This window comes from Schistosoma haematobium, chromosome 5 (assembly GCF_000699445.3).
Source record: "Schistosoma haematobium chromosome 5, whole genome shotgun sequence".
Lineage (NCBI taxonomy): Eukaryota > Metazoa > Platyhelminthes > Trematoda > Strigeidida > Schistosomatidae > Schistosoma > Schistosoma haematobium.
The window spans coordinates 11,563,016-11,587,908 of NC_067200.1; the positions used below are offsets into that span (position 1 = coordinate 11,563,016).

Below are 24,893 nucleotides of genomic sequence, written 5' to 3' on the forward strand. Positions count from 1 at the left end.
ATTTCTATTAATCATGTAATCAATAGAGTAAGGGGTTTTGTAGAGAGTGTTGAAGTCTATAGTTTACATCACGGACTAATTTTATCAAGCAACCACTGAAAATCGGAAGATACTGAATAGCTATTTCGTCATTATGTGAGACTTAATAAAGAGCACTTGCACTCCTACCAAGGATCGAATCCAAGACTTTGAGATCTCTCAGTTCGCGTCTAATTATTAAACGACCGAGTGAATATTAAATGGCTTACATGTCTAATTTAAATTAATTCCCAATGTTACAAATTGTTTAACAGCTGCCTAACACTCAAAATATTTGAAGTTTTATCGTTATTAGCTTTTTACGAGAACTCCAGAAACTCCTTATTGAAATTAACTGTATACCTGTTACTTATCGTGGAAGAGTATAGACCGCTCACCAACATTCTCCACCAAACTCTGTCCTGGATGATCCTTATAAGTTGTTTCTAGTTACTATTCATCCTTTTCATGTCTGCTTCCATTTCTCGGTGCACTGTGTCCTTTGGTCTTCCTCTTTTCCGTTTCCATTAGGATTCAAAGTGAGCGTTTGCAGTGTGATGATTTCCACGAGGTATGTCCTATCCACTTCCAGATTCTTTCCCTAATTTCCTCCTCGGGTGGAAGCTGGTTTGTTTTCTCTCACAGTAGGCTGTTAATGATGGTATCCGACCAATGTATGTTGAATAATCTTGTGTAGACCACTGTTTATAGATGCTTGTACTATTTTAATGATGGTTGTAATAGTTCTCCAAGTTTCAATTCCATACAGTAGAACTGTCTTGACGCTAACCGGAATAAACAATTGAAATTAACCACTGATAACTATATTTTTATTTATTTTATTATTTAAGCACATAAACATTGGTACAAGGAGGCATCAAATATATATGCGCCACATAAATCATTTGATTTGTGTGAGGGTTGGGATATTGCCCGGGTGCTGAAATCGGAACAGGTGGTTTTCTTAAGAGACCACACCCGGAGCTCTCGACCTGAAGGTCTAATCCAAAAGCAGTGGAGCAACGTCAGGAGATCTAGTCCCATGGTAGCCGGTGACCAACGATTGGTTCATGCGCCGTTTATTCACTCAGGATCCTATAGCCCATGTGCACCGCTGGTTTGGAATCAGGGTTTTCCAACTCCCTTAGGTAGATCCTCCATATCCACCAACCCAATTTAAGCGCCGGATATTCGCTTTTCGTCCTCTCAATTTCGTAAACAACACCCCCGCCACGAGAAGGCAGCGAGTAGGACTTCCTGGGAGTGGTTGTATGCACGTGACCATGTGAGAGCATTTCGTTAAGGAGAGCTGACTTTCCCCACTCTCGGTCGTACCAGGGCATTCAGGGGCATATGATTAACATTATTTTAATAGTGTTTATGTAGAGTGTTAAACATATAAATCAATGAACTCAAAGTCAATAATCTAAAAGGATAAACACATATTAGTTTGTGATATAAACCGCTGTCACAAATTTATTTAGTATTTAATGCTTTGTCAGTTTGCATCAACTTCAAAACTATGGATAATCCAGTTATTTAACAGTGGGTTTATGACCTATACTAGGAATTTTCTACTAAATATCTTTATAAGATGAGATTATCATGCTAACAACAGATTTCTTGCCTGTATGCTACTAAGATGAACATAGATCTGATGCTTTTAATATATGTAGGCCCTAAGACTGTGAAGAACCAAATAGTTTATGGAAATGTTTTCAGATCAGGTTAAATACCTTTTATAAAAATCACCTATTTTGAATTTAACCCCAAAAATGATAAGTATCGTATATCATATGCAAAAACTGTAACAACTACATTCATAGTCATTCAATATCAAATAGTATCGAATATTGATCTGCGTTTAACTTCTGAAAAGAATCATGTTGATAATATATATATATATATATACAGAATATCTTCACAAAATATGAAAACTATACATTAAATACTTCATTTACACATCTCCTATCAATTGTCTCTTACAAACTTCATCGTTCCTTCATTCCTGTTGTTATTACTGTGGTGTGTGCTACTGTTGTCGACAGATATAAGTAATATGTATCATCAATCGAAAATGAAATGCCTAGAAGTAGAAGGTTAAGAAGATCAAAGAAAAGAGAACGAGAACAAAGAATGGTTGGTGTGAAAACGAAAGAACAATAAGTTTGAGACGATTGATTGACATGTCGCAGATGAGTTATCTACTGTATGATTCTCAAATGTTACTAAGATGTTCTATAATTTTGTATTCAAATACATTCAATTGTGATTAGATGGTGATTGGAGGTAGTCGACAGGAAACCCTGGACCCGGGTCTCGTGCTACTTGGCATTCGTCAGCAAGGTGTGCCAAGTAGCACGAGACCCGGGTCCAGGGTTTCCTGTCGACTACCTCCAACCACCATCTAATCTCAATATATAGTGCCAGCAGTGTCGAGTCACCTAGACTGGTGGCCACATTGCAACATGGTCGATAGCATTCGATCTGCACTAATATGGACTAGACACGCATGACATTGATCACCACCCAGTGATCAATCAATTGTGACATTCAATTGTCCCCACTTGTGTTCTCCTTCACTACATTACAATTACTCTCTGTTTAAATTCTTTTTCTTGTCAATCGGATCTTTCTCAACCTACTGTTGCCAAACATTCCACTTCTGATTGATGTTACATACTACTTATGTTTGTCGACATGAGTAGTATACACCATATATATAGTATAAATTCGTTTTATTCAAAAGTGAAGACAACAATTCATTCAAATTTAATTCTGTATTCATATTATATGAATACAGGATGAAACACACAAACTAATTTGTACATAAATATGAACAAAATAAACAATTTCACCTATTTTACATATCTGTAAACTGTATCAATCAATTAATAGACAATACACTTAATTATTAATAATATTGTATATTGAATTAGGTATCTATTTTATTCTATTCACTGTATATATCTATTGAATATCTATGATTTACTAAACATATCACTGTGGGCTTATTTATATTTGAATAGAATTGTATACAAACTATAACTAATTCATTGTTTAATGTACTATTAGATGTATAATTAATTAAAAAATCAATGAAAGTAATTACTTCATTAATTTCAAGGTGAATTGAAAAAAGAAAAAAAAAACATTTTTCCTAAAGTCCTAGGTTTAAATCCCGCTTGTGGGATCTTGGATGACCATTGATGAAGAGTCCCATACTAAGACGAATGGGCTATCCAGTGATTCCAGATTTCTAACATTGTTCTATTCATGATATCAATAAGAAAACTCAACAATCTCCACAACCTCATACTGATAACTTGTTAAAGGTTGTAGTTTCTTACATCACACAAATATTTTGTGTTTACAATATTCAGAGAATTGAAATTTTTAAGTAAAGAAAAACAACAAAACGAAAAGATAGATCAACATTTCAAAATCATGGGATAAACATTTAACTATGGAAATAATCAAATGACGTAATAAGTAACATGAGAACTATAAAGTAGATGTATACTGAATAAATATCTTTAAGAATTAAATAATATCATAAGGGATTTTGTGGATATTATAGTAATTTCATTGGTTGAGATCATGAGTCAGTCGAAGCGCATTGCTGAGGAGTCCCTCAATCGGACGAAACGACTATCAAGTGCTTCCAAGCATTCCATGGTGGCCTAGCTTCAACTGACTCACGATCTTAACCATTGAAATTAATTAATAAGTAATGATGAATGTTTAATTATAAAAGCTGAGAAATAACATTTTACATCACTGAATATATAACATTCAATAATGATTAGCCAAAATAGGACAAAATACACATCCTAAATTTCACTGCTTGTTGTAACGTGTGGACTGCAGGTTTTGATAAGCAGCATTTATATCGATCGATTACAGTGACACGGAAAAACACGTAGAGAACGGCCTAGGGTTCTGATTGGTCCCGCTCCCCTGTCTAGCCCAGCCAGTTGAGTCTAGAACGCAAGTCACAGTCTCTGAGTTATGAATCATTATATTTCAGACATACTCTATTTATATACCAAACAAACAAACCACATCGTACCATAAAATAGAAAACAACATTTACACAATATTTAACAAGTGAAACAAATATCGACCAATAGGAAATGTCCATTTAACGTCCAAGGACACCATTAGACTTGATACGATAATTATTGGTATATTCCTCTGCATACCTAACACTGCTAACCACCATTCAATTTTACTTATAATACTTAGCTTCATTTTAGAATATCTCTATCATTAAGAATTAAAATGTTCATTGATTTTGTGAATCGACTTTCCTAGTTAGAATACACATATTGATTTGTATACATTAGACAGTGATTTATAGTTGAGTTTTTCTAATTTTGAAAAGTAACACTATCTAAACATTAGTAAATAAACTATTTGTAAACAAGAGATTACTGGATACTTGTTTTGTCAATATTTTGACTACTTCAAAAGTTCGATTTTAGAACCTTATGGTTTAGTATCGAATACAAGGTGATTGATTCAGTTAGTAGGTATCAAATGGTCCATACTTTAAATTTTAGTCAGCTTATAATAAAGCTCGACCCTTATTCAAACTTGTTGAATCCTGTACATCACGGATCTTTAATCTGTTTTCATTTTTGACGACTAAAAAGAATATCATAGTTTATTCAGTCAGTCAGTAAATAACAACGTAGAACTTCGTATGTACGTACATCAGTTCGAGTTGCCACACCACATTAGCACAGAGATGCAGTGGTCGATTCAAATCCCGTAGTGCTAGATGTAGTAAAATTAAAATCTGTAATCAGAAAAATTAGAGTTTGAAGATGTTATTTAAAGAGTATAATACAGTGAAATAAATTTGGAAAGAGAAAAAAAGAGACAAGGATCCAGGAGATCAGAATTTGGGAGAACACAAAGAGTGGATATACCTGCGCACACCATTGCAAACGATTTTGAGCCATGTCATTCAGGGTCTCTAACCATCGGTTGCTATCATTTCGCGGTCCCCAACCAAGTAGTCTACATCTACCAACATGGCTCAGTCCACTTGTCAGTGACTTCAAGGACTTGTGCCATGTTTTATTCTGGCCGCCCCTAGCTTTCTTCCAACCTACTCCTAAACCAGAAAACATCGCACGTCGAGGCAGTCGATGGTTGGGCATACGTAACACGTGTCCCAGCCATCTCAACTGATGAAGTTTCACTACTTCATCAATTGATTTACCATCCTTACCTAGTAGCCGTTTCCTAACAACTGTGTTACTTATTCGATGGTACCAGGATATACGAGCAATTTTTCGAAGACACCTATGATCACATACTAGTAACCTACGGATATCCTCTACTCTTACCGGCCATGTTTCACTGCCATAAAGTAGGACGGACCGAACTGCTGATCATAGTTTATTAATGAATAAAGGATATTTCATGATGCAAATCAATAACAGAGTCGTATGATTTTGTAAATTATACTTCGAAAATGTAAATTTGAGTGATCAATAAGGTTGTCTTTTTAAAAATGCTGAAATTGGTTAATAACTGTCTGAATTGAACAATAACCATTGGTTGTTTCGTGACCTTTATAAACAGTAAAATATTCAACAACAACAACTAACAGGTCAATAATGAGTTACAACTAGAACACCAGTAGTCAATATTTTTTAAAAACTACTTAATTCACAAAATATTCTATAATAATTATCAGTATACGGTTAGGGAGATTGTTGAATTTAGATTGATATCATGAATGGAACAGCGTTAGATCACCATTGAAGACTTGGAAGCACTGGACGGTCGTTTTGTCCTAGTATGGGGTGGTCTAACATTGTTCCATTCATGATATAAATCTAAAGTCAACAATCTCCCCAATCCTATACTGATCATTATCATGTGATCACTAGTGACTGGTTTCAAGATGTATTTCTTGGAGTTATAGTGAGAAGCCGTGACCAGTGGAGATCAACCGGGTCTGTTGTGAGGCAGTTACTCACTGCATACGATGGTGGACAGTTGTGCAATATCGTGGATTGGTTGAACTTAGATATTAACACCGTTGGATGTCGGCTCAGTGGTTTAAGGATTAAGCGTCCACATTCGAGACCGAAGGTCCCTTTGGTGCAAGATCACGGATGCCCACTGCTGGAGTCCAATACATGGGATGAAATGGCTGTCCGGTTTTTAATGATGGTCTAACATTGTTCCACTCAATATATCAATTTTATAATAACATGACACAAAACTGATATTACCATTTTGTTATGCTACTTTATGAAGGAACAAAGACTGAAATTGTTAAAATCAAAGAAACTAAGACCAGTGATAAAGGTTTATTTATACATCAGTCACAAATCCACGAAACCAAACTAAAGATTACAGCGTGACTTATGTCATTTTAAATAATCGGTCAATAAATAAACTTAAATACATCGAACCGATAGTGGTTAATAATAAGTAAGTAATTTAATGTAAGCTCAAAACAACTGTCAACCAATATAAAAGCCAAAATCCTCAATACGAACATCAGCGAGGATGCACACACTCTGTCTGGATAGGACATATATCGTGGAAATCATCAAACTGCATCAAGAGGCGAACGCTCGCTTTGAATCCTAAGGGAAACGGAAAAGAGGAAGGCCACGGGACACACTGCACCGAGAAATGGAAGCAGACATGAAAAGGATGAATAGCAACTAGAGACAACTTGGAAGGATCGTCCAAAATAGAGTTCGATTGAGAATGCTAGTGGTCGGCTTATGTTCCTCCACGAAAGGTAACAGGCGTAAGTAAGTAATAACTTAGTGTATATAATTTACAATATCAATAAATTGACTACTCTAAATGAGAAATATGATTAAATAATGAAATTGCATATGTTTTTCCTTTATAACACTTTCATAAATGATACGTTATTTACGATCCCATTGCACACATTCATATCCCGTGTTTTTCGAATAGTTGCATTCCGACGGACATATTCTATACTACTTATATTCTATTAATGCTCACCACAAAAATTGCTTAACTAAGCACTCGTTTTTGGCTAAATATGAAATTTAATTTATATCTTGTCAGAAATGTTAAAAAGTTGAACAAAGTGCTGATTGTGTCTGTGATGATACGTGTTTTTAGTTAGATCACCAATTTCTTCTTCTTCTTCCCATTACACTAATTATTCGAAGCAATTGTAAATAATTTGGTACGGTAGGATCTCACTATTCTATTATCAGTTTCTTTTAAACTCTGTAACAGGGTGATGTGCATTAGTTCAATAGAACATTGACATGTAAGAAGATTGTGAGGAAAGATGGACAAGTGTGAAACTGCTATCGTGCATCTTGAACGTACTGCTTCAACATCACCACATGCTAAATTCGTCAATCAGAATACCCTATCATAATTTTGGAACCCTGCATTTGCTAATTAGTTTATGGCCCTGAGCAATGATCATTTCTAACCAATACAACTGACAGTATAGGGGTTGTGGAGATTGTTAAGTTTTTGATTGAGATCATGAATCAATTGATGTTAGACCACCGTTGGAAACCTGGAAGCACTGGACGGCTGTTTCGTCCTAGTATGGGACTCCTCAGCAGTGTGCATCCACGATCCCGCTCCCCGCGAGATTCGAATCCATGACCTATCGGTCTCGCGCCAGGCGCTTAACCAACTAGACCAATACAATTGATATTGAGCTAACGTAAGCTACAACCCTATTGGTCGCCTATCCGAAAACTTTTTTCCAATTTCCGGCCTTGAGTTCATAAAGAAGTCTGCGGCCAAGCTTCTATGATCATTATCATATATATTTCAATCAACCAGCCAGGAAATTCTAAAACACCCAATATCTTATAGACGGGAATTACCAGAATACACAGCATCCCAAATAAGAAATCATACTTTGAAGACAATCATGCCACAAGTGGCAGAGACCAAGACAAACAGTACATAATTAATTAAGAATAATTAAGGGATAGTAAAACATGTGACGATAGTCATTTGTATATGACGATTGACATTCCGGTTTCATTACACGTAGACAGTGACAAGTTGAAACTTTATCTATACTATACGTCCAGCCGAAGAAAATTAATTCATTAACCCACCCGCTAGGTACTTGAGTATGACGCACACTCTAAATATGAGGGCTAGTGATACTAGCCAGTTATCCAAACCGAAGTACGTGTAATTGTATTTGAACCTGGAAATTAGTGGCAATAAGTTGAACGAATTAACCGTCAAACCATTGACCGAAAGGTTAACACAGCGACCAAATTTATTCAATCACTCATCGCGATATTCAAATTATATTTCCATACCAATATTAGTTGGTGTCACTTGGTAAACAGGGAAAAATTAATACATAATAGTTATTTCATTCTAGTGTGCAGCAACACAGAAGCTGTGAAAATCAATAATAACTGTTATAGTACATCAGTATGTTTTATTGCAAAAGAAAATAAGGCAACACATTTACTGATAGTAAAGAAAAGAGCGAATGTAAATGACGATCCTTCCTTCAGACTGTCTTATGGAAAAATCACTCCAAATATATATATATATATATATATATATATATAATAACTCGGGTATATGCATAGAATCTCAAAAATGGAAAACTATTGGTGATGTCCTATTACAATAAACAAAATACAAATAGACAACTTAAATAAAAACAAACACATCTGAAAACCTTCGTTGTCTATACTTATGCATTTAAGATTTATACGTAGAATTAAGAGGAACAAATGGGGATTCAGCACACGCACATCAGGGAATGATATACGGGTAAAAAAAATTGGAAATTCATGAACACAATTCAGTTAAACACATACAAATTTCAATAATAGAAGTAAAATCTTATGTTATGACACCGTAAATCGACACGAACAATTATACATGTAAAGCAAATGTGTGCTCGTCAGACAACAGTTTATATAACTAAAAACCGAACAAATGAATAAAATCGTAGGTAGAACAAAATGTATACAAGAAAATATATGACAATGACAAGAAGCAGAAGTTTCTGTGGGAAAATGCTAAGAGTATAAACGGCAATATATATAAAGCATACCAACACAAAGAGATGTACATTCATCAACACACCAATGAACATCTATCGTGACATGAAACGAAAACAATTGAATAGAAAAGAAGTCTGAAAATGAAGTAACAATAGTAATTGATACAAACACACGCAGACATATTCATGTGGACAAAAACTGATTTATATAATGTTAAGAATCTGCAGACTTTTTAACTATATTAATACACCACTTCCAGGTGATATATTCCGCTTTATCATCATCGATAAACTGACTCACAATTTTGTATAAGCCACGTGATAAAACACCTTTAGGGGCTTCTTCAGGGTCCGATGTCCAGATATGAGGGTGTCCTTGAGGACGAAAATTGCCTAGCATTACGGAAATTTCATCAACTACGAAATAAAATAATAGTTAAAAGTGAAATACGGGAATAACTGTTAATATTCCATTTTTGTCAGTAGATGCAAGCGTATATATATATATATATATATATATATATATATATATATATATATATATATATATATATATATATATTACTCAGATTATGGATTGACATCAACTAGATGAAAAATTAATAGAAGGTAGAGGGCACTGAATAGTTTTACTGTTTTCGTTCGGGGCTCCTCAGTAGTAGTGTGGATCCACGAACTTTAAGCCTCACAACCAGTAAGTTACCCTTAGACCAATAATTCAGAGTCGACTAGATCATAATTCTAACTCCAACCAATTCGCAAGGTTGCATGCCCACTATGCAATGTATTCGACGGTACGTTTCAATCCCGAAATTGTTTAATTACACCGAAACCTAAAATAGATCCCTGCCAGAATCGTGAGTGAACAGTCCTTAGTAATCAAAAATTAGAACGAAACAGATGTTCAGCTTTCCCTTCTTTTCAATAGTTTTCTATTTGAATTTAGTCTCAAATGCAAAATATTTCAAAACAGTGAAAGTCATCGAAAATCCATGTAATTGAAAGTTTGATTTTATAGTATATATATATATATATATATATACGATTTTCGTAATGTAGACCAAGGTTCGAATGTAAATTCACAGATAACAAGACCAGACTACGTTTAAACACCACTGAGTGGAAATTTAACCGGTATAAAAATTAAATCGTTAAAGGTTCACGAAATTATGAACAATATAGTCGATAGTATCGTGTTCGCAACAATCCGTGAGTTTTATTTAGCTAAGGATTTGAATTTTGCATCGATTTATTTATTTTATTTAAACTTATGAACATTGATGCAAGGAGGCATCAGATATATATGCGCCACACAAACTACTTGATTTGTGTGAGGGCTGTGATACTGTCCGGGTGCCCAAACCGAGGCAAGTGGTTTTCCTAGGGAGCCACACCCCGAGCCTTTGACTCAGGTCTAATCCACAAGGAAGTGAGGCAACATTAAGAGATGCAGCCCCATGGTAGCCAGTGACCGACAACAGCTTCGTATGCTATTTGTTCCCTCAGGATCATGGAGCCCATATGCACCATTGGTTTGGAATCAGAGTTTTCCAACTCTCATAGGTGGACATCGTGTCCACCAACTGGGCTAAAGCTCCGGACATTCGCCTTTCGTCCCCTCAGTTTAGTAAACAACACCCTCACCGCAAGAAGACAGTGGGTAGGACTTTCCTGACAGTGGCTGTATACGCGTGGTCATGTGAGAACATTTTGAGAGGGAGAGATAACTTTCCGCACTCTCGGTCGTACCAGAGCATTTAGGGGAACCTCGTATAAAAATTCGTCAAATGATACCAGCTTTTAGGAGCTATTCGGTTTCATTTTCAAACCAATCGACTTTTAAAACTATTAATCTGACTGAAACAAACAATGTAACTCATAAACGTTCCTCACTGACAAAGTATTTACAAAAGCAATCAGTTGGAATTGCAGGAAACTACCTACCTAGAATAGGGCCTTTACGTAACCACTGCTTGAAACGTAGCCCACAAACAATATCTCTTTGTACATAGTACACGACTTGAATACGGTAACTGCAGCCTTCGACGATTGAGACAGGTTTCGACTTAAAGTTAGAGATATCACCTGAAATTCAAACACGAATAACGTAAAAAACACTTATCCAAAAAGTTTGACTGTATGTAAGATAACGAGAAAAACAGTAAATGAGTTTATTCTTTCACTTAAAAACTAACTTATAAAGAACAGAAAGTTTCCAACCGTTAATTCTAGACAGACAACTAGTAAATAAAGTCGAATATGCCAAAGCATATAAATTAATTTACATTTTTACGCCCCAAATAGATATAGATGTAGAAGCTGAAATAAACAGCTCCGCTTGGAAACCTTCTAAGACTACCGTCGGTCGAAAACCAAGATAAAGAAGAGTCTGGCATGAGGTTAGCAAGCCCATCCCAAAAAACGCTGATACAGACGGATATCAATTAAAAAGTTACCATAATTTACATCAGAAAAATGTAAAGTACTGATAAAAATTAAATCTCGATAGTAGCTAATTTCGAACTAATTTATATGACTTTCACTCTAGCATACTTTAACAATAATGGAATTATAGCATACTAACGTATAACTAGCAGGAAGTAAATGAATATATATATATATATATATATATATATATGTCAGTCGTTAGAATTTCCTCCGTAATATAAAAATGATGAGATGGGATTGAAATTACAGAATTTAAAAAAAGGGTCATCAGTTAAATATTGGTGACTCATAGTGAGTTTTATACACAGGTTAATAATCCTGGCATGATTCGAAATTGGTCTAAATGAAGCTGATGATTTTCGTCATTTGGAATTAACTATTTCATGCTTTTAACCGATTTGTGAGATTGCATGACCATTACTTAACGTCATCGATGATGTCCTGGTCTTGATATTAGCTGAATCCTGCCGTTTCATACAATTCAATGTTAAAATTAACTTCAGGAATTGATCTAAATAACTCAAGTTCTTTCCTGTTCTAACTATTACCCTAACTGCCTTTGTATAGAAGCTACTAGAGTATGTAGTGCAACTTTCTGAATTTTAAGCTTAGTCATTTCTCGACTTCCCTCTGTAATGTCTTAAAACATCATTTTAAACATTTTGATTGATTGGTAAACCTGAACAAATTGAGCTTGTGATTAGTCACTGACCTAATGCATGTAAACAATTTGCAAAACCAATAAGCTGAGTTGACTTAGAAATACTATCATCCATCACTAAATTATGTATTTGTCTTCTTATTAACACCATTCCTTGTGAATCATATTTGCTGTTTAGCTTGCTACTATCACTTATGCTATTATTCTTACTCTTACTTTCATCCCATTAGTTTTTTTCCACTGAATCAGAGTTGTGACAATTTTTACTTACACATATGTTTGCTAGATCTTACGTAGTTTATAATCAACTGACAAATCTGGGGCTTCATAAGGCAGATCTAATTGGGCAAATTTGGCTTTAAACTTGCATAATTGCAGCGACCCTTGTGAAATAAATCGATCTTGAGACGCATAATGATTAACTAGACTAGTTTCAACTAAAATAATATATCATTATGATTAAGAAGGGATGAAAGTTAGGTAACGTGTGCATTGTCGCAGTTTTTGGTGAAAAGCCATAATGTTTGAGATGCGCTTATCCTCCTCTTAATGTAAGTTGTCGCCCCAGAACTGACCTGCGTCAACACGAACTAAGGATAGGGAGTGAAGTAGTCGAACGTGTCAACAACTCCACTTATCTTGGAAGTCTGATCGACGCTAGTGAGTTGGAGTCTGACGAAATCTCTGCACGGATTCAAAAAGCTCGTTTGGCTTTTTCCAACTTACGTCACCTTTGGCGAATGCGAGATATCCGTCTGTCAATTAAGGTACGAGTATACTGTGCGGTAGTTCGTTATGTTCTACTTTACAGCTACAAAACGTGACTGTTGAAAGATGATACTCATAAGTTACTAGTATTCGACCACAGATGTCTTGGAAATATTACTCGCATCTGCTGGGATCACCGGGTAATTAATAGTGAGGTTAGATGCAGGGTATTAGAGAATGGTGGTGAATCAGTTGATGAGGTTGTGAATCTTCATCAACTGAGATGGTCGGGTCACGTGTTACGTATGCCTGAACACCGATTACCACGATGCGCAATGCTGACTAGTGTTAGAGACGGCTGGAAGAAAGTTAGGGGCGGCCGAACCAAAATATGGCATCAATGCTTGAAGTCACTAACTTCTGGTTTGAGCCATATTAGTAGATGCAGATTACTTGGTTGAAGTCTGCGTGACTATCGTAACAAATGGTTGGAGACTCTGGGTGACGTGGCCCATGATTGATCACAATGACGTAGATGTATACACTCTTTGTCTTCCCTTAAAATGTGCGATTAAAACTGCTTCATATCTTTCTTTCTACGAACTAATTCTATCTTCCTGTATAATATCCTTAAATTAAATCTTTCTTTTATGTATTATTACCATTGAAGTGATCAGTTCTATGAATTTGCTGTTCAACTTGTTGTGCTAATGAGGTGTGGCAACTTGGACCGATGCATATATGTGCCTGGTCCTACGTTGTAGCTGACTGACAGGCAGATATTTCATATTGTCTGAAGCACTTATCTTTCTCGACATATAAATCGGATGACAAAGATATTCTTGAGCACGTATCGTTGCCCACTATTTACATGAACGCTCAAATTTATTTGCTCATGGCACAAGAATTTTGATACATGGTAACAAAAACTGCGCCACACAGTGGAACGATAACAATCTGAAACAATAGGCAAAGGAAAGTTTGTGTTGTCGATTAGCAGATGAAGAACAGCACTTCTAAGATTTTACAGATCAATGAAGCGAAAATCCTATTTAGTTTAAGTGGTTCTTCACTTTCCAACAAGAACACAACTGGTTTCTATTTCTACTTACCCGAAGGTATCTAAAGTTACCTATTTAAGGGAAGTTAGGAACGAGTGGGCACATTAAGCAACAGCTTGCTTAATATTACACCACAGCTTTGAAGCACAGTTTATGTTAATGAAGACATGAAATGGCTACATGTTTCTGATCATCAGTCAGTCAGTAACAACGTAGAACTTCGTACGTACGTACATCAGTTCGAGTTGCCACACCACATTAGCACAGAGATGCAGTTGTCGATTCAAATCCCGTAGTGGTGGAGGTAATAAGAGTATAAGCAGTAATCGGGAAGATTAGGGTTTGAAGATGTTATTCAATGGGTATAATCCAGTGAAATAAGTTTGGAAAGAGGAAAAAAGGGACATGAAGAATTCAGAAGATTAGAATTTGGGAGAACACAGAGAGTGGATGCACCTGCGCACACCATTGCAAACGATTTTGAGCCATGTCATTCAGGGTCTCTAACCATCGGTTGCTATCATTTCGCGGTCCCCAACCAAGTAGTCTACACCTATCAACATGACTCAGTTCACTTGTCAGTGACTTCAAGGACTTGTGCCATGTTTTATTCTGGCCGCCCCTAGCTTTCTTCCAACCTACTCCTAAACCAGAAAACATCTCACGTCGAGGCAGTCGGTCGTTGGGCATACGTAACACGTGTCCCAGCCATCTCAACTGATGAAGTTTCACTACTTCATCAATTGATTTACCATCCTTACCTAGTAGCCGTTTCCTAACAACTGTGTTACTTATTCGATGGTACCAGGATATACGAGCAATTTTTCGAAGACACCTATGATCGAATACTAGTAACCTACGGATATCCTCTACTCTTACCGGCCATGTTTCACTGCCATAAAGTAGGACGGAACGAACTACTGCGCAGTAAACACGTCCTTTGGTTGATAGACGGATATCTCGCCTACGCCATAAATGACGCAAGTCGGCAAAAGCTGGTCGAGCCTTCTGTATCCGTGCTGAGATTTCGTCACACACCAGACCACAAGGGCTGATGAGACTTCCAAGATAAGTGAAGCGGTCGACACACTCAACTACTTCACTCCCTATCACTAGTTCGGGTGTCGATGTAACCCAATCCTGAAGCAACATTTTGCATTTCGAGGGAAAGAATCGCATCCCGAACATGCTTGCATTGTTGCTTAGAGTGGTCAGAAGACTCTGCATTTTGTCAGCGTCTTCACCAAATAAAACTATGTCATCTGCATATTCTAAATCAACAAGTGAACCTCCCGGTACAAGTTCAACCCCTGGAAATTTAGATGAGGAGAGTGTTATCTCTAAAAGTACGTCGACCACAAAGTTGAACAAGAATGGGGAGAGTGGACAGCCCTGACGAACACCACTTGAGGTAATCAATTCTGATAACAGTTCGCCATAAGCTCTTACTCTACCAGTTGTGTTCGAGTAGAGAGCCTTTATAAGGTTAATGTACTTCTTTGGTACTCCTTTCAGTGACAAACACTGCCATAGAACCTCACGATCAACAGAGTCGAATGCCGCCTTAAGGTCGAGAAATACTACCATTGTGGGGCGTCTGAATGTGTGTCTGTGTTCTAGAACCTGACGTAGTGTGAATATCTGGTCTATACAACCACGTCCAGGTCGAAAACCAGCCTGGTTTTCTCTAGTCTGTTCTTCACGAGCTTTGGTTAGGCGTCGAAATATTATTGAGGCTAATATTTTAGACACTATATTAGTTAAACTGATTCCTCTGTGATTGTCACAAGAGGACTTTTGTCCTTTCTTATAGACTGGCACAATCAGTGATTGAGACCAGTCAGATGGGATTACGTCCAGTTCCCAAATTCTACCTATGACCTCGGTTAATCTCATTGCTAATACTGGACCACCATCCTTAAAAATCTCAGGAGTAAACCTGTCAGGGCCTGCTGCTCTCCCTCGTTTCAGATTTCCTATGGCTTTTTCAACTTCGTAAAGAGACGGAGGACCTACATTAACTTGCCATTCAGGTTGACTAGAGATCGTGGGAAACCGAAGTGTGGCTGAAGGCCAGTTGAACTGATCCCTAGTGTTCTGCCCATCGATCCAATCTCCTGGATTGAGAATGAATAATATGTCCATCTTTCTCTGAGATTGTTTTGCTAACGGTCGGGTTCCTAATTCCGGTTTCCTTAACGAGTTTGAACAATTGTCTGCTATTACCTATTGCCGCTGCCTTTTCCATCTCTCTTGCTTTCGCTACCCACCACTGTTCGCGATCATTGCGTAGACTTCTTGTCAGATTGCGCTTAAGCTGACTCCGCTCTTCATTATGCTCAGAGCCGGGTGGAATGAGTTTCCGAGCATCTATCAGTGAGATAGATGCTGATCATAGGTGTCTCTAAATTATTACTTGCATATCGTGGGATAACTGAGTGAGCGAAGCTCATGTGAAAGTCAGGATCCTATATGAAGATGGAAAATCGGTTGTTGAGGTTGCGAGTCTTCACCAACTGAGGTGAATGAAACGCCAGCCACGCATATCTAACCACCTGTTGCATAGACGTGCTGGTGGGAACGGTTTGGGGGCTAAGGGAGGTTAAACCAAGAGTTGATATTAGCACAAGTAAAGGACTATCGAACTTAGTCGTATTGGTGGATATAGACTAACTGGTCGAGGTCTACGCGGTAACATCGACCAACGTATGTAAGAATGGGGCAACATGGTTAGGAATAGGTTACAATGATGTCCATCCCTTTATCTATTCTTAAGTATCTGACATTAGCACCATTTCATGCCTTTGTTCCCTTTAATTCGCCACTTATTTCTAGATAGTTTTCTTCGGTATTTTATCACTTTTTATAGTTGATGGTACCGTCACTTACAATTTTTAGACACATTTTGTTAATTTGATTGCACTGTGCTGGTGTAGTATGGCCATACGGGCTGACATGTCAGGCTTTATTTTGAACATGACTCACTAAAAATCATCGAAAAAATTCCATTATCAGTTTGGGTCCAAAGTATAGTTCCCAATATTTTGATTGCCTAGCTGATGTCAAGATCTAAATGTTACTTTACAATACTCAATCGGGTATACTTAAGTAACACTTTAAGGAGTATAATGGAAAAAACAAGCAGACATACCCAATAGATTGAACTCAATATTCGGTTGCCCATCAACGAGAATACAGAACTTCTCGAACACAACATTTGCAGGTTTTTCTGGAACTGTGCGGAAATTAGCATATGAAGTTAAACATACAAGGAATCTTAAACGTGCCAACAGATGGACCCAATAGTGCTTCCTTATATTTCCGCAAACTTTCGTCTTCCTTGTCTAGATTCATGATCTCTTCCAGAGTGCGTTTTTCGGGTGGTTTGTATTCAGTTTTAATATCGCTCTCCAAATCGCCTTCTTCAACAGACTGTTCTGCCATTCTTGAAAACACCACGAAAATAGTGTGACCTATATCCTTTGGTAGATTCGCGTTTAGCTTGAAGGCACCTCGTGTTCTGTAGGAGTGTCAAGAGCAGTACGCGAGATTATCTGGATAAGAACAAGAGAAAAAGCAAGTCGATAACTCAGTAAGCACACAGAATGCACTTACATTCGAAAAATAAAGTATTTGACAATATTCAGAAGTAACACAAGGGTGAGATTAAGACAACCTGACAACCAAAACAGGAAGCTGAGAATGTAAACTTTCAAACGTGTTACAATAGCAAATTCTGAGCGCCTAACACCTCAAGGTGAGAAAACTCTAACGAATTAAAAGTATTGGTTAAATAACTCTCTTCTCCAGACAACTGAAGGCAAATATGGACTTTCGACCTGATCTTGAGTTTACAGATTAAGGCTTGAATTATTATTAGTGACCATGAATGGATGCAATGTTTGTACTCATAATAGGTGACTTTAATGCCCAAGTATGTAGCTTAAACCAGACGGAAAGGCATTTTGGTGGATATTTTGGTATTCCGGCTCAGTGGACAAATATTAGTGACCGTTTGCTGCAATTGTGTCATACAATCGTTTATTTTAGCAAGCACTGATTTTAAGCATAAGGAGAGACATCGTCTGACGTGGAAACCCCCTGCGCCAAATCAACGATTGACCCAAATAGAAAATATTGCCATCAGTTGTCGTTGGATAGTCTCGGTATAAAAGTGTCTCTCGTTCTAGAATACATGTTTAGACTCTGACCATGACCTAATACGAGCACGCATTTGCTTACGTCTCACTGGACGAAGAAAACCACATTAAGAAGACCCATTAGAGTTTAACTCAACGATAAGAAAGTCAAAGGTAAATTCGAGGAACAAATGAAGTCACACTTAGGCGATTTCGAAAACGAGGCTGACCAAGGTGTTGCTTGGAAAGATATTCAAACGGCCGTAGAAACAGCAGCAATATCTATTAGTTATTTAAATCAAAGGGTTACGAAAAATCAGTGGATTTCTGATAAGTTTTGAAGAAAGAGACATATTATTGAAAAACGCACTAAAAACTCGTGACTCGAATATCCGTATTCGACCAGATTGGCCGCTTGAGGATCGAATCAAGTGGAAGAATGCCCTTACTGAATTGAGAACTCGCAAGTTAAATGGCGAAAATAACCTTACCATTAAGGGTTTTCGGGTAGTCAGGTCTTGGAAACCAATGCTTCCGAGGCCTGTATGGGTAGAACGATTGATTGCCAAAACACCTTAAGTGTGTGCCACACGAACGCCCGTAGTCTTAGAAATAAAACACCCGAGCTAAGTCTGATGGTGCAAGAATTATGTCCCGATATAATCGTTGTTACAGAAACTTGGTTCACCGTAGATATAGACTGTTCTCCCATCATTGCAGGCTATATCTGTATTGGAAGTGATAGAGTTTCAAGTCGCAAAGGGGGAGGTATAATATTATACGTTAGGGATCTTTTTCGTATACAATCAACCATATCCGAGGCTCATATCAGTGGCACATGTGAGGTTGCATGTTGTAAGATTAAATCTAGAAATGTGTTAGTGACTATAGGGGGAATATACCGTAGTCAGTCTTGTCTTGCTGACGACTTTATCCTAGGACACATCTGTTCTTGGAGTATGGCAGAATGTTGTCTCATCATTGGGGACTTCAACGCACCGCGTATCAACTGGATAGAGCTTGCAGCTCCAGGTAGTGGTTTCGATAGCGACCTTTTATCTACCGTTATTCAGTGTGCACTTGTACAATGTATCACAAAACCGACACATATTGATTCCAATCATGATCCATCACTGCTGGACCTCATTCTCACCAGCCACTGTGAGGATGTCTTTGATATTCAGCACCACGTTGTAATTCGCTTTAAGTTTAGGACACATGGTATACAATTCGTATCTACTCCACCCCGTCCCAATATCTGGCGAGCCAATATTCCGGCAGTCAGAAGCTGTGCTATCTCGACTGATTGGTCGGTCGACGCGGATGGGTTGATCGAAGATGAATGGAATAAGTTTAAGGCTACATTCGAGTCCGTAACGTCGCCGTTTATCCCATGGTCAGCACGTAAGCTATCACATTGCCCTCAACGGATTAATAAGGAAACCCGGAAGCTGTTAAAGCGTAGGAAACATTTCTGGGACTTATTCTTGTTGACAGGTCATGCACCATTTAAGCGTGAGTACCAAAAATTCCGTAATATCTGTAAGAAAACCATAGCCAAATCCCATGCCACTTACGAACGACAGTTAGTATATGATAGCCGTACTTGTCCAAAACGATTGTTTTCGTATGTTAAACGGCAAATGAAACGTAGTGATGGTATTCCCCCGTTACTGTTACACGAAAATTCAGAATTACTAGTTGAATCAGATCGAGCAAAAGCTGTGACTTTTTCAGACTATTTTAGCGAAGTCTTCTCTACGTTTATTGTAACAAATACTTGTCCCACTCACACCAAGATACCAACCATTGAATCTGTACAGGTGACTGAGGAAACTGTCCTTCCGTTGATAACTAACCTCAAACCTGGTAAGATACCGGGCCCTGACGGGTTACATCCACGGTTGCTGTCATCTCTTGCGGACATTATTTCAAGACCGCTCGCGACACTCTTCAACATGTCCCCTTCACTCGCTCAACTCCCTAGAGATTGGAAGGACGCTATAGTTAGTCCTATATTTAAGGACGGTCAGAGACAGATAGTATCTAACTACCGGCCTGTCAGTCTACCTAGCATAGTCATTAAGTTACTTGAAAAGATAATTCGGGTTAGGTTGCTAAGCCACATAGATTCACACAATCTGTTAGCTCCTGAGCAACACGGATTTCGTAACAAGCGTTCATGCTTGACTAACTTGCTTATCGAGAGAGAGGATTGGACAGCAGCCCTAAATAACGGTCTGTCTGTCGGTGTGATATTCATAGATTTTAGCAAAGCATTTGATAAGGTTTCACACGTAGGTCTTATGCAGAAGCTCACGAGCTTCGGAATAATAGGTACTGTACATGAGTGGATAGGTAACTTCTTATGTGACCGCAGACAGAGAGTAAGGGCCAACGGAACGCTATCCGATTGGAAGCCGGTCAAAAGTGGTGTGCCTCAAGGCACCATCTTAGACCCTCTGCTCTTCCTTCTCTACGTTAATGAGTTGCCGCTGTTACTTAGGTCGTTGACATTATTGTTTGCGGATGATGTAAAAATCTGCAGAACAATAAAAAGTGCGGCTGATCATCTGAATCTTTAAGCCGATTTAGACGATTTAGTTAAATGGGCTCGAGAGTGGGGCTTAGAAATCAATGCTAGGAAGAGTGTGCTAATGTACATCGGTTGCGGTAATAGTTACCGTTATACTATTGAGAGTAAACCTCTTCCACGCGTTCAAGAGCATAAAGACTTAGGAGTAGTTATAAGTCATGATTTAAAAACAACTACGCATTGCAAAGCAGCCACTGTCAAAGGTTTTCGTGCGTTATGGTCACTTGGCCGAGCGTTCAAATCTTTTGACGGGGAAACGTTTCCAATTTTATATCCCATATATGTAAGACCACATTTAGAGTACTGTATCCAAGCAGCTAGCCCGTGTCTGGTAAGGGATACTAACTCCCTTGAGCGTGTCCAGCGTGTGGGAACGAAATTAGTGAAGGGTCTTTCTAGACTCCCTTACGATGAGCGTTTAAAACGCCTAAATCTTTTCCCCTTGTCGTATCGTAGGACACGAGGTGACTTTATGCTGGCATTTCGTATCTTTAATTATGATTGAGTGTTAATATGTCTAATCTTTTTGCTCCCTCCAGCACTAATAATCTCCGAGGTCATAGCAAGAAGGTACATAAACAACGATCTAATAAACCTAAAGTGGGGTCCCGTTTTTCTCATCGAGTAGTCAATGATTGGGACGCCTTACTCGAACAAGTGGTATTAGCCCCATCAGTGAATACTTTCAAGGAGAAGCTGAACCTTCACTGGAAAGCAATGTGTCGGGATTTATACAGGTTCACCAACCTATTACCCTTATTACTGAAAACTGAAGACTGAAGTTTATTGCACTGATGGATTCTCGTAAACTCATCCCATCAGGCTCTGAATACGATGAAGATCAAAAACAAATCAGATCTAGGTTAACCAAAAGTCTAAGGAATGACTATGAGTAGTGTTGGGCAACGAAAGCAAAAGAAATGGAAAATGTGGTGGCTGTAGGTAACACTAGACAGCTTTTCAGGCTAATAAAAGAAACTGGAAGTAAAAAGTCAAGTGTAAGTGAGACTATTTCGGAAAAAGACGACACTCTTACCTGACTGAGTCCAAACGCTTAGAACGATGCGCAGAACACTTTAAGGAGCCGTTCAGCTGGCCTTCAGCTACTCTACATCTACCCACCATTCCCAGACAGCCTGAATGGGACAGTGAGATAGCCTCCGACTCTGAGTAAAGTTTAAGCAGCAATGGCTAATCTGAAACGTTGAAGAGCAGTTGGTCCAGATAGAATGGCTCCAGAGAACTTTAAGGGTGGTGATTCAGTTTTAGCGAATAGGTTGACTAATTTGCCAGCTAAAACCTGGAAACTGGGTGTAATCCCATCTGGCTGGTCGCAATCACTGATTGTCCCAATATATAAGAAAGGTCCAAAATCATCCTGTAATAACCATAGAGGGATTAGTTTGGCTAACATAACATCTAAAATACTAGCCTCAATAATTGTCGGACGCCTAACTAAGCTCATGAACTGCAATCACGAGAAAATCAGTCTGGATTTAGACCTGGTCGTGACTATATCAACCATATATTCACCATTCATCAGGTTTTAAAACACTGGTATGCTTTTTAGCGTCCGACAATGATAGTTTCTCTTGACTTAAAAGCAGCATTTGACCCTGTAGATCGACAGGTTCTGTAGCAATGTCTATCATTGAAGGATGTATCCCAGAAGTACACAAACCTTGTGAAGGGTCTTTACTCTAACAATAACTTTCGAACCAGAGCTTACGGCGGACTGATTTTCCAACCTCATGTGGTGTCCGTCAAGGCAGTCCACTATCTCCACCTTTGTTCAGCTTCATTATAGACCTATTGATGGAAATAACGTTCTCGTCGACTGATTTTCCAGGAATTGGTCTCCTACCAGGAGGTTCACCTATCGACTTAGAATACGCAGATGGCATAGTCCTGTTTGGTGAAGACACTGATAAAATTTAGAGACTTTTGGAAGAACTAAGAAACAATGCCATAATGTTTGGGATGCGTTTATCCTCCTCTTAATGTAAGTTGTCGCCCCAGAACTGACCTGCGTCAACACGAACCAAGGATAGGGAGTGAAGTAGTCGAACGTGTCAACAACTCCACTTATCTTGGAAGTCTGATCGACCCTAGTGAGATGGAGTCTGACGAAATCTCTGCACGGATTCAAAAAGCTTGTTTGGCTTTTTCCAACTAACGTCACTTATGGCTGGGGCGACTGTCTAACTGACTCATTCTTTGTCTCATCCTGGTGCAAGAGCTAATACCAAACTAATCATTGACTGATAGACGTGGCCAAATCTAAAAAAATGCAAAAAAGTGGGTTGGATAATGTTTGATGCGTTGACAATCAAAGGTTAACTGTCACAGACATTTTCCCAACCGAGTTTTTTTACAGCCAGATGCACATTTTACTCATGTTTATCCTCATTCGGTAGATCCTTTACTGCATTTTAATTGTTTTAATTATTTACTTACACGCATAGACAGATTCACGAGATGTCCAACAGCTGCATAGACAGTCGGAATCACACCTGAACAAAAGTGCTGCCCCTGCACGTACTCGGACATTCTTACTCATGGGTGCTAGGTCACGCACTTGACCAATAAACCATACCGGCGAGTAGTAGGCCTGAATGCAATATTTTCTTACGTTAGTCGATTATTGGCAATACTCCTGAGCAGTAGGACATGCAACTTTGTGAGGTGTAAACCAACCCGGTTCCTATGGGATTCTATGAGACACGGTCTTACGTTAACACTCATATTAAGTAAGGCTCTAATTATGTAGCTGGCACGCATGAATATTGCTCTAATTTGAACTCTACTTTGCACACTTTGTCGGAATACACTGTCTCTACTGGTTCTATGTTAGTCAGCTAAAGTTTTTGTATTGTAGGTTAGACATCCATTTAGTATATCACACTACTATGAAACTAAGGTTGGATTTATACTCAACGTTGTCACGTCAACTTAATGTGTCGCAGACCAGAATAATGGTCAAGTTTACGTTCATGTAATCAATATATCATGTTATGATGTAGCTTTTACTAAAAATAGATTACACTGTCAATCTTGCTGTGGCTGTAATTTTTATTTACCACGTCAGACTACGTCACATCAGACATACATTGCTTGCTGGGATGATATTGCAAGTCAAAGGAAGCCTAATAAAATTCACTGTTTTTTTAAGTAGACCGTCAATAAATAATGTTGCTGGATAAAGGTTTATTGCGCTGAAAACTATGTTTTGATGCATAAATTACTATTGTTTTCGGTCCGTAAACAATATCGTTTGTCCTCTGCTAGGTAAGTTTTACTGGCCGGTAGTTCGTTTCTTTGTGTGTATAGGCTTAATTGTCAATATTTAACTATTTTAAGTAACATGTCTGTGCAAGGAGAACAATAATTGCGACACCTGTTTAGTTTAGTATACTTGTTTATCTCATGATTCAGTTTGATCTATGTAATCATAGTGCTTGAAGAAAGTAATGAAGCAGATCAGTTTTGTGAGTAAAGGTGCTAAATCTTTCGTTCCCCATAGTGTGCTTAAGCATCATAACTAGAAAGCGATCACTGAGAGACTATGTATACATTAATGTGTAACTAGCTCCCGGAAGCTGATGTTGAGAGTTTAGAACTTGTACAGTACAGGAGGATATGATGTTGATATATCAAATTTATTATATTTCCACTAGTTCAAACATATCACTTATTCACTCCGTTTGTAATTTTCACGTGAGACAGTAATAATATGAACGCATTATTATAACTTAGGCTTTGCTTAAAACGATAGATAATTTATAGTGACTCCCATATCAGTCCACTCTTAATGAGTATAACGCAAATCAGTCTGCTTATAAATAGAAGAAAGTACTTTGGATTCTGCTGTTGTCATACATTATAAAGTAGTGTTCATTTTGGAAAAAAACGATAAATATGCTTGATGTGCGTTTTTAAAGTGTACGTCTGGCCTCGACCATATTTCAAGATCACTGCTACTGAATGATTTCCCCTGCGTTAAAGTCGACAGCTGGACAACCAAGTGTCTGTGTTTTCACTTTTCCGAAAAAAAGCAGTATACAGTCCTGGAAGAGCAGTATTGTACGTCTTAATTAAATGCAACTGGCTGTGAGCTGGTATTAAAAACCTTTGAATAATTTGAAATTTTAGTTTGTCAGACACTAACTCTCGTTGGATATTTGCTCGTGAAAAGAGATGCATATGCATTAGAATACATAAGTAGGAGTAAGTG

The 24,893-nt window shown here is 38.0% G+C and overlaps 1 protein-coding gene across 1 annotated transcript; it reads right to left on the minus strand.

The window, feature by feature from the left end:
• Positions 1–5,367: 5,367 nt before the first annotated feature.
• On the minus strand, positions 5,368–17,761 carry MS3_00009150 (uncharacterized protein). Its single transcript, XM_035730021.2, has 5 exons — positions 17,540–17,761; positions 17,194–17,478; positions 17,076–17,159; positions 10,991–11,131; positions 5,368–9,463 (listed from the first exon to the last, which is right to left on the minus strand). Exons 2-5 carry the CDS (start codon positions 17,366–17,368, stop codon positions 9,261–9,263), a joined length of 603 nt encoding a protein of 200 aa, XP_035589287.1. The 5' UTR covers positions 17,369–17,478; positions 17,540–17,761; the 3' UTR covers positions 5,368–9,260.
• Positions 17,762–24,893: the final 7,132 nt, after the last annotated feature.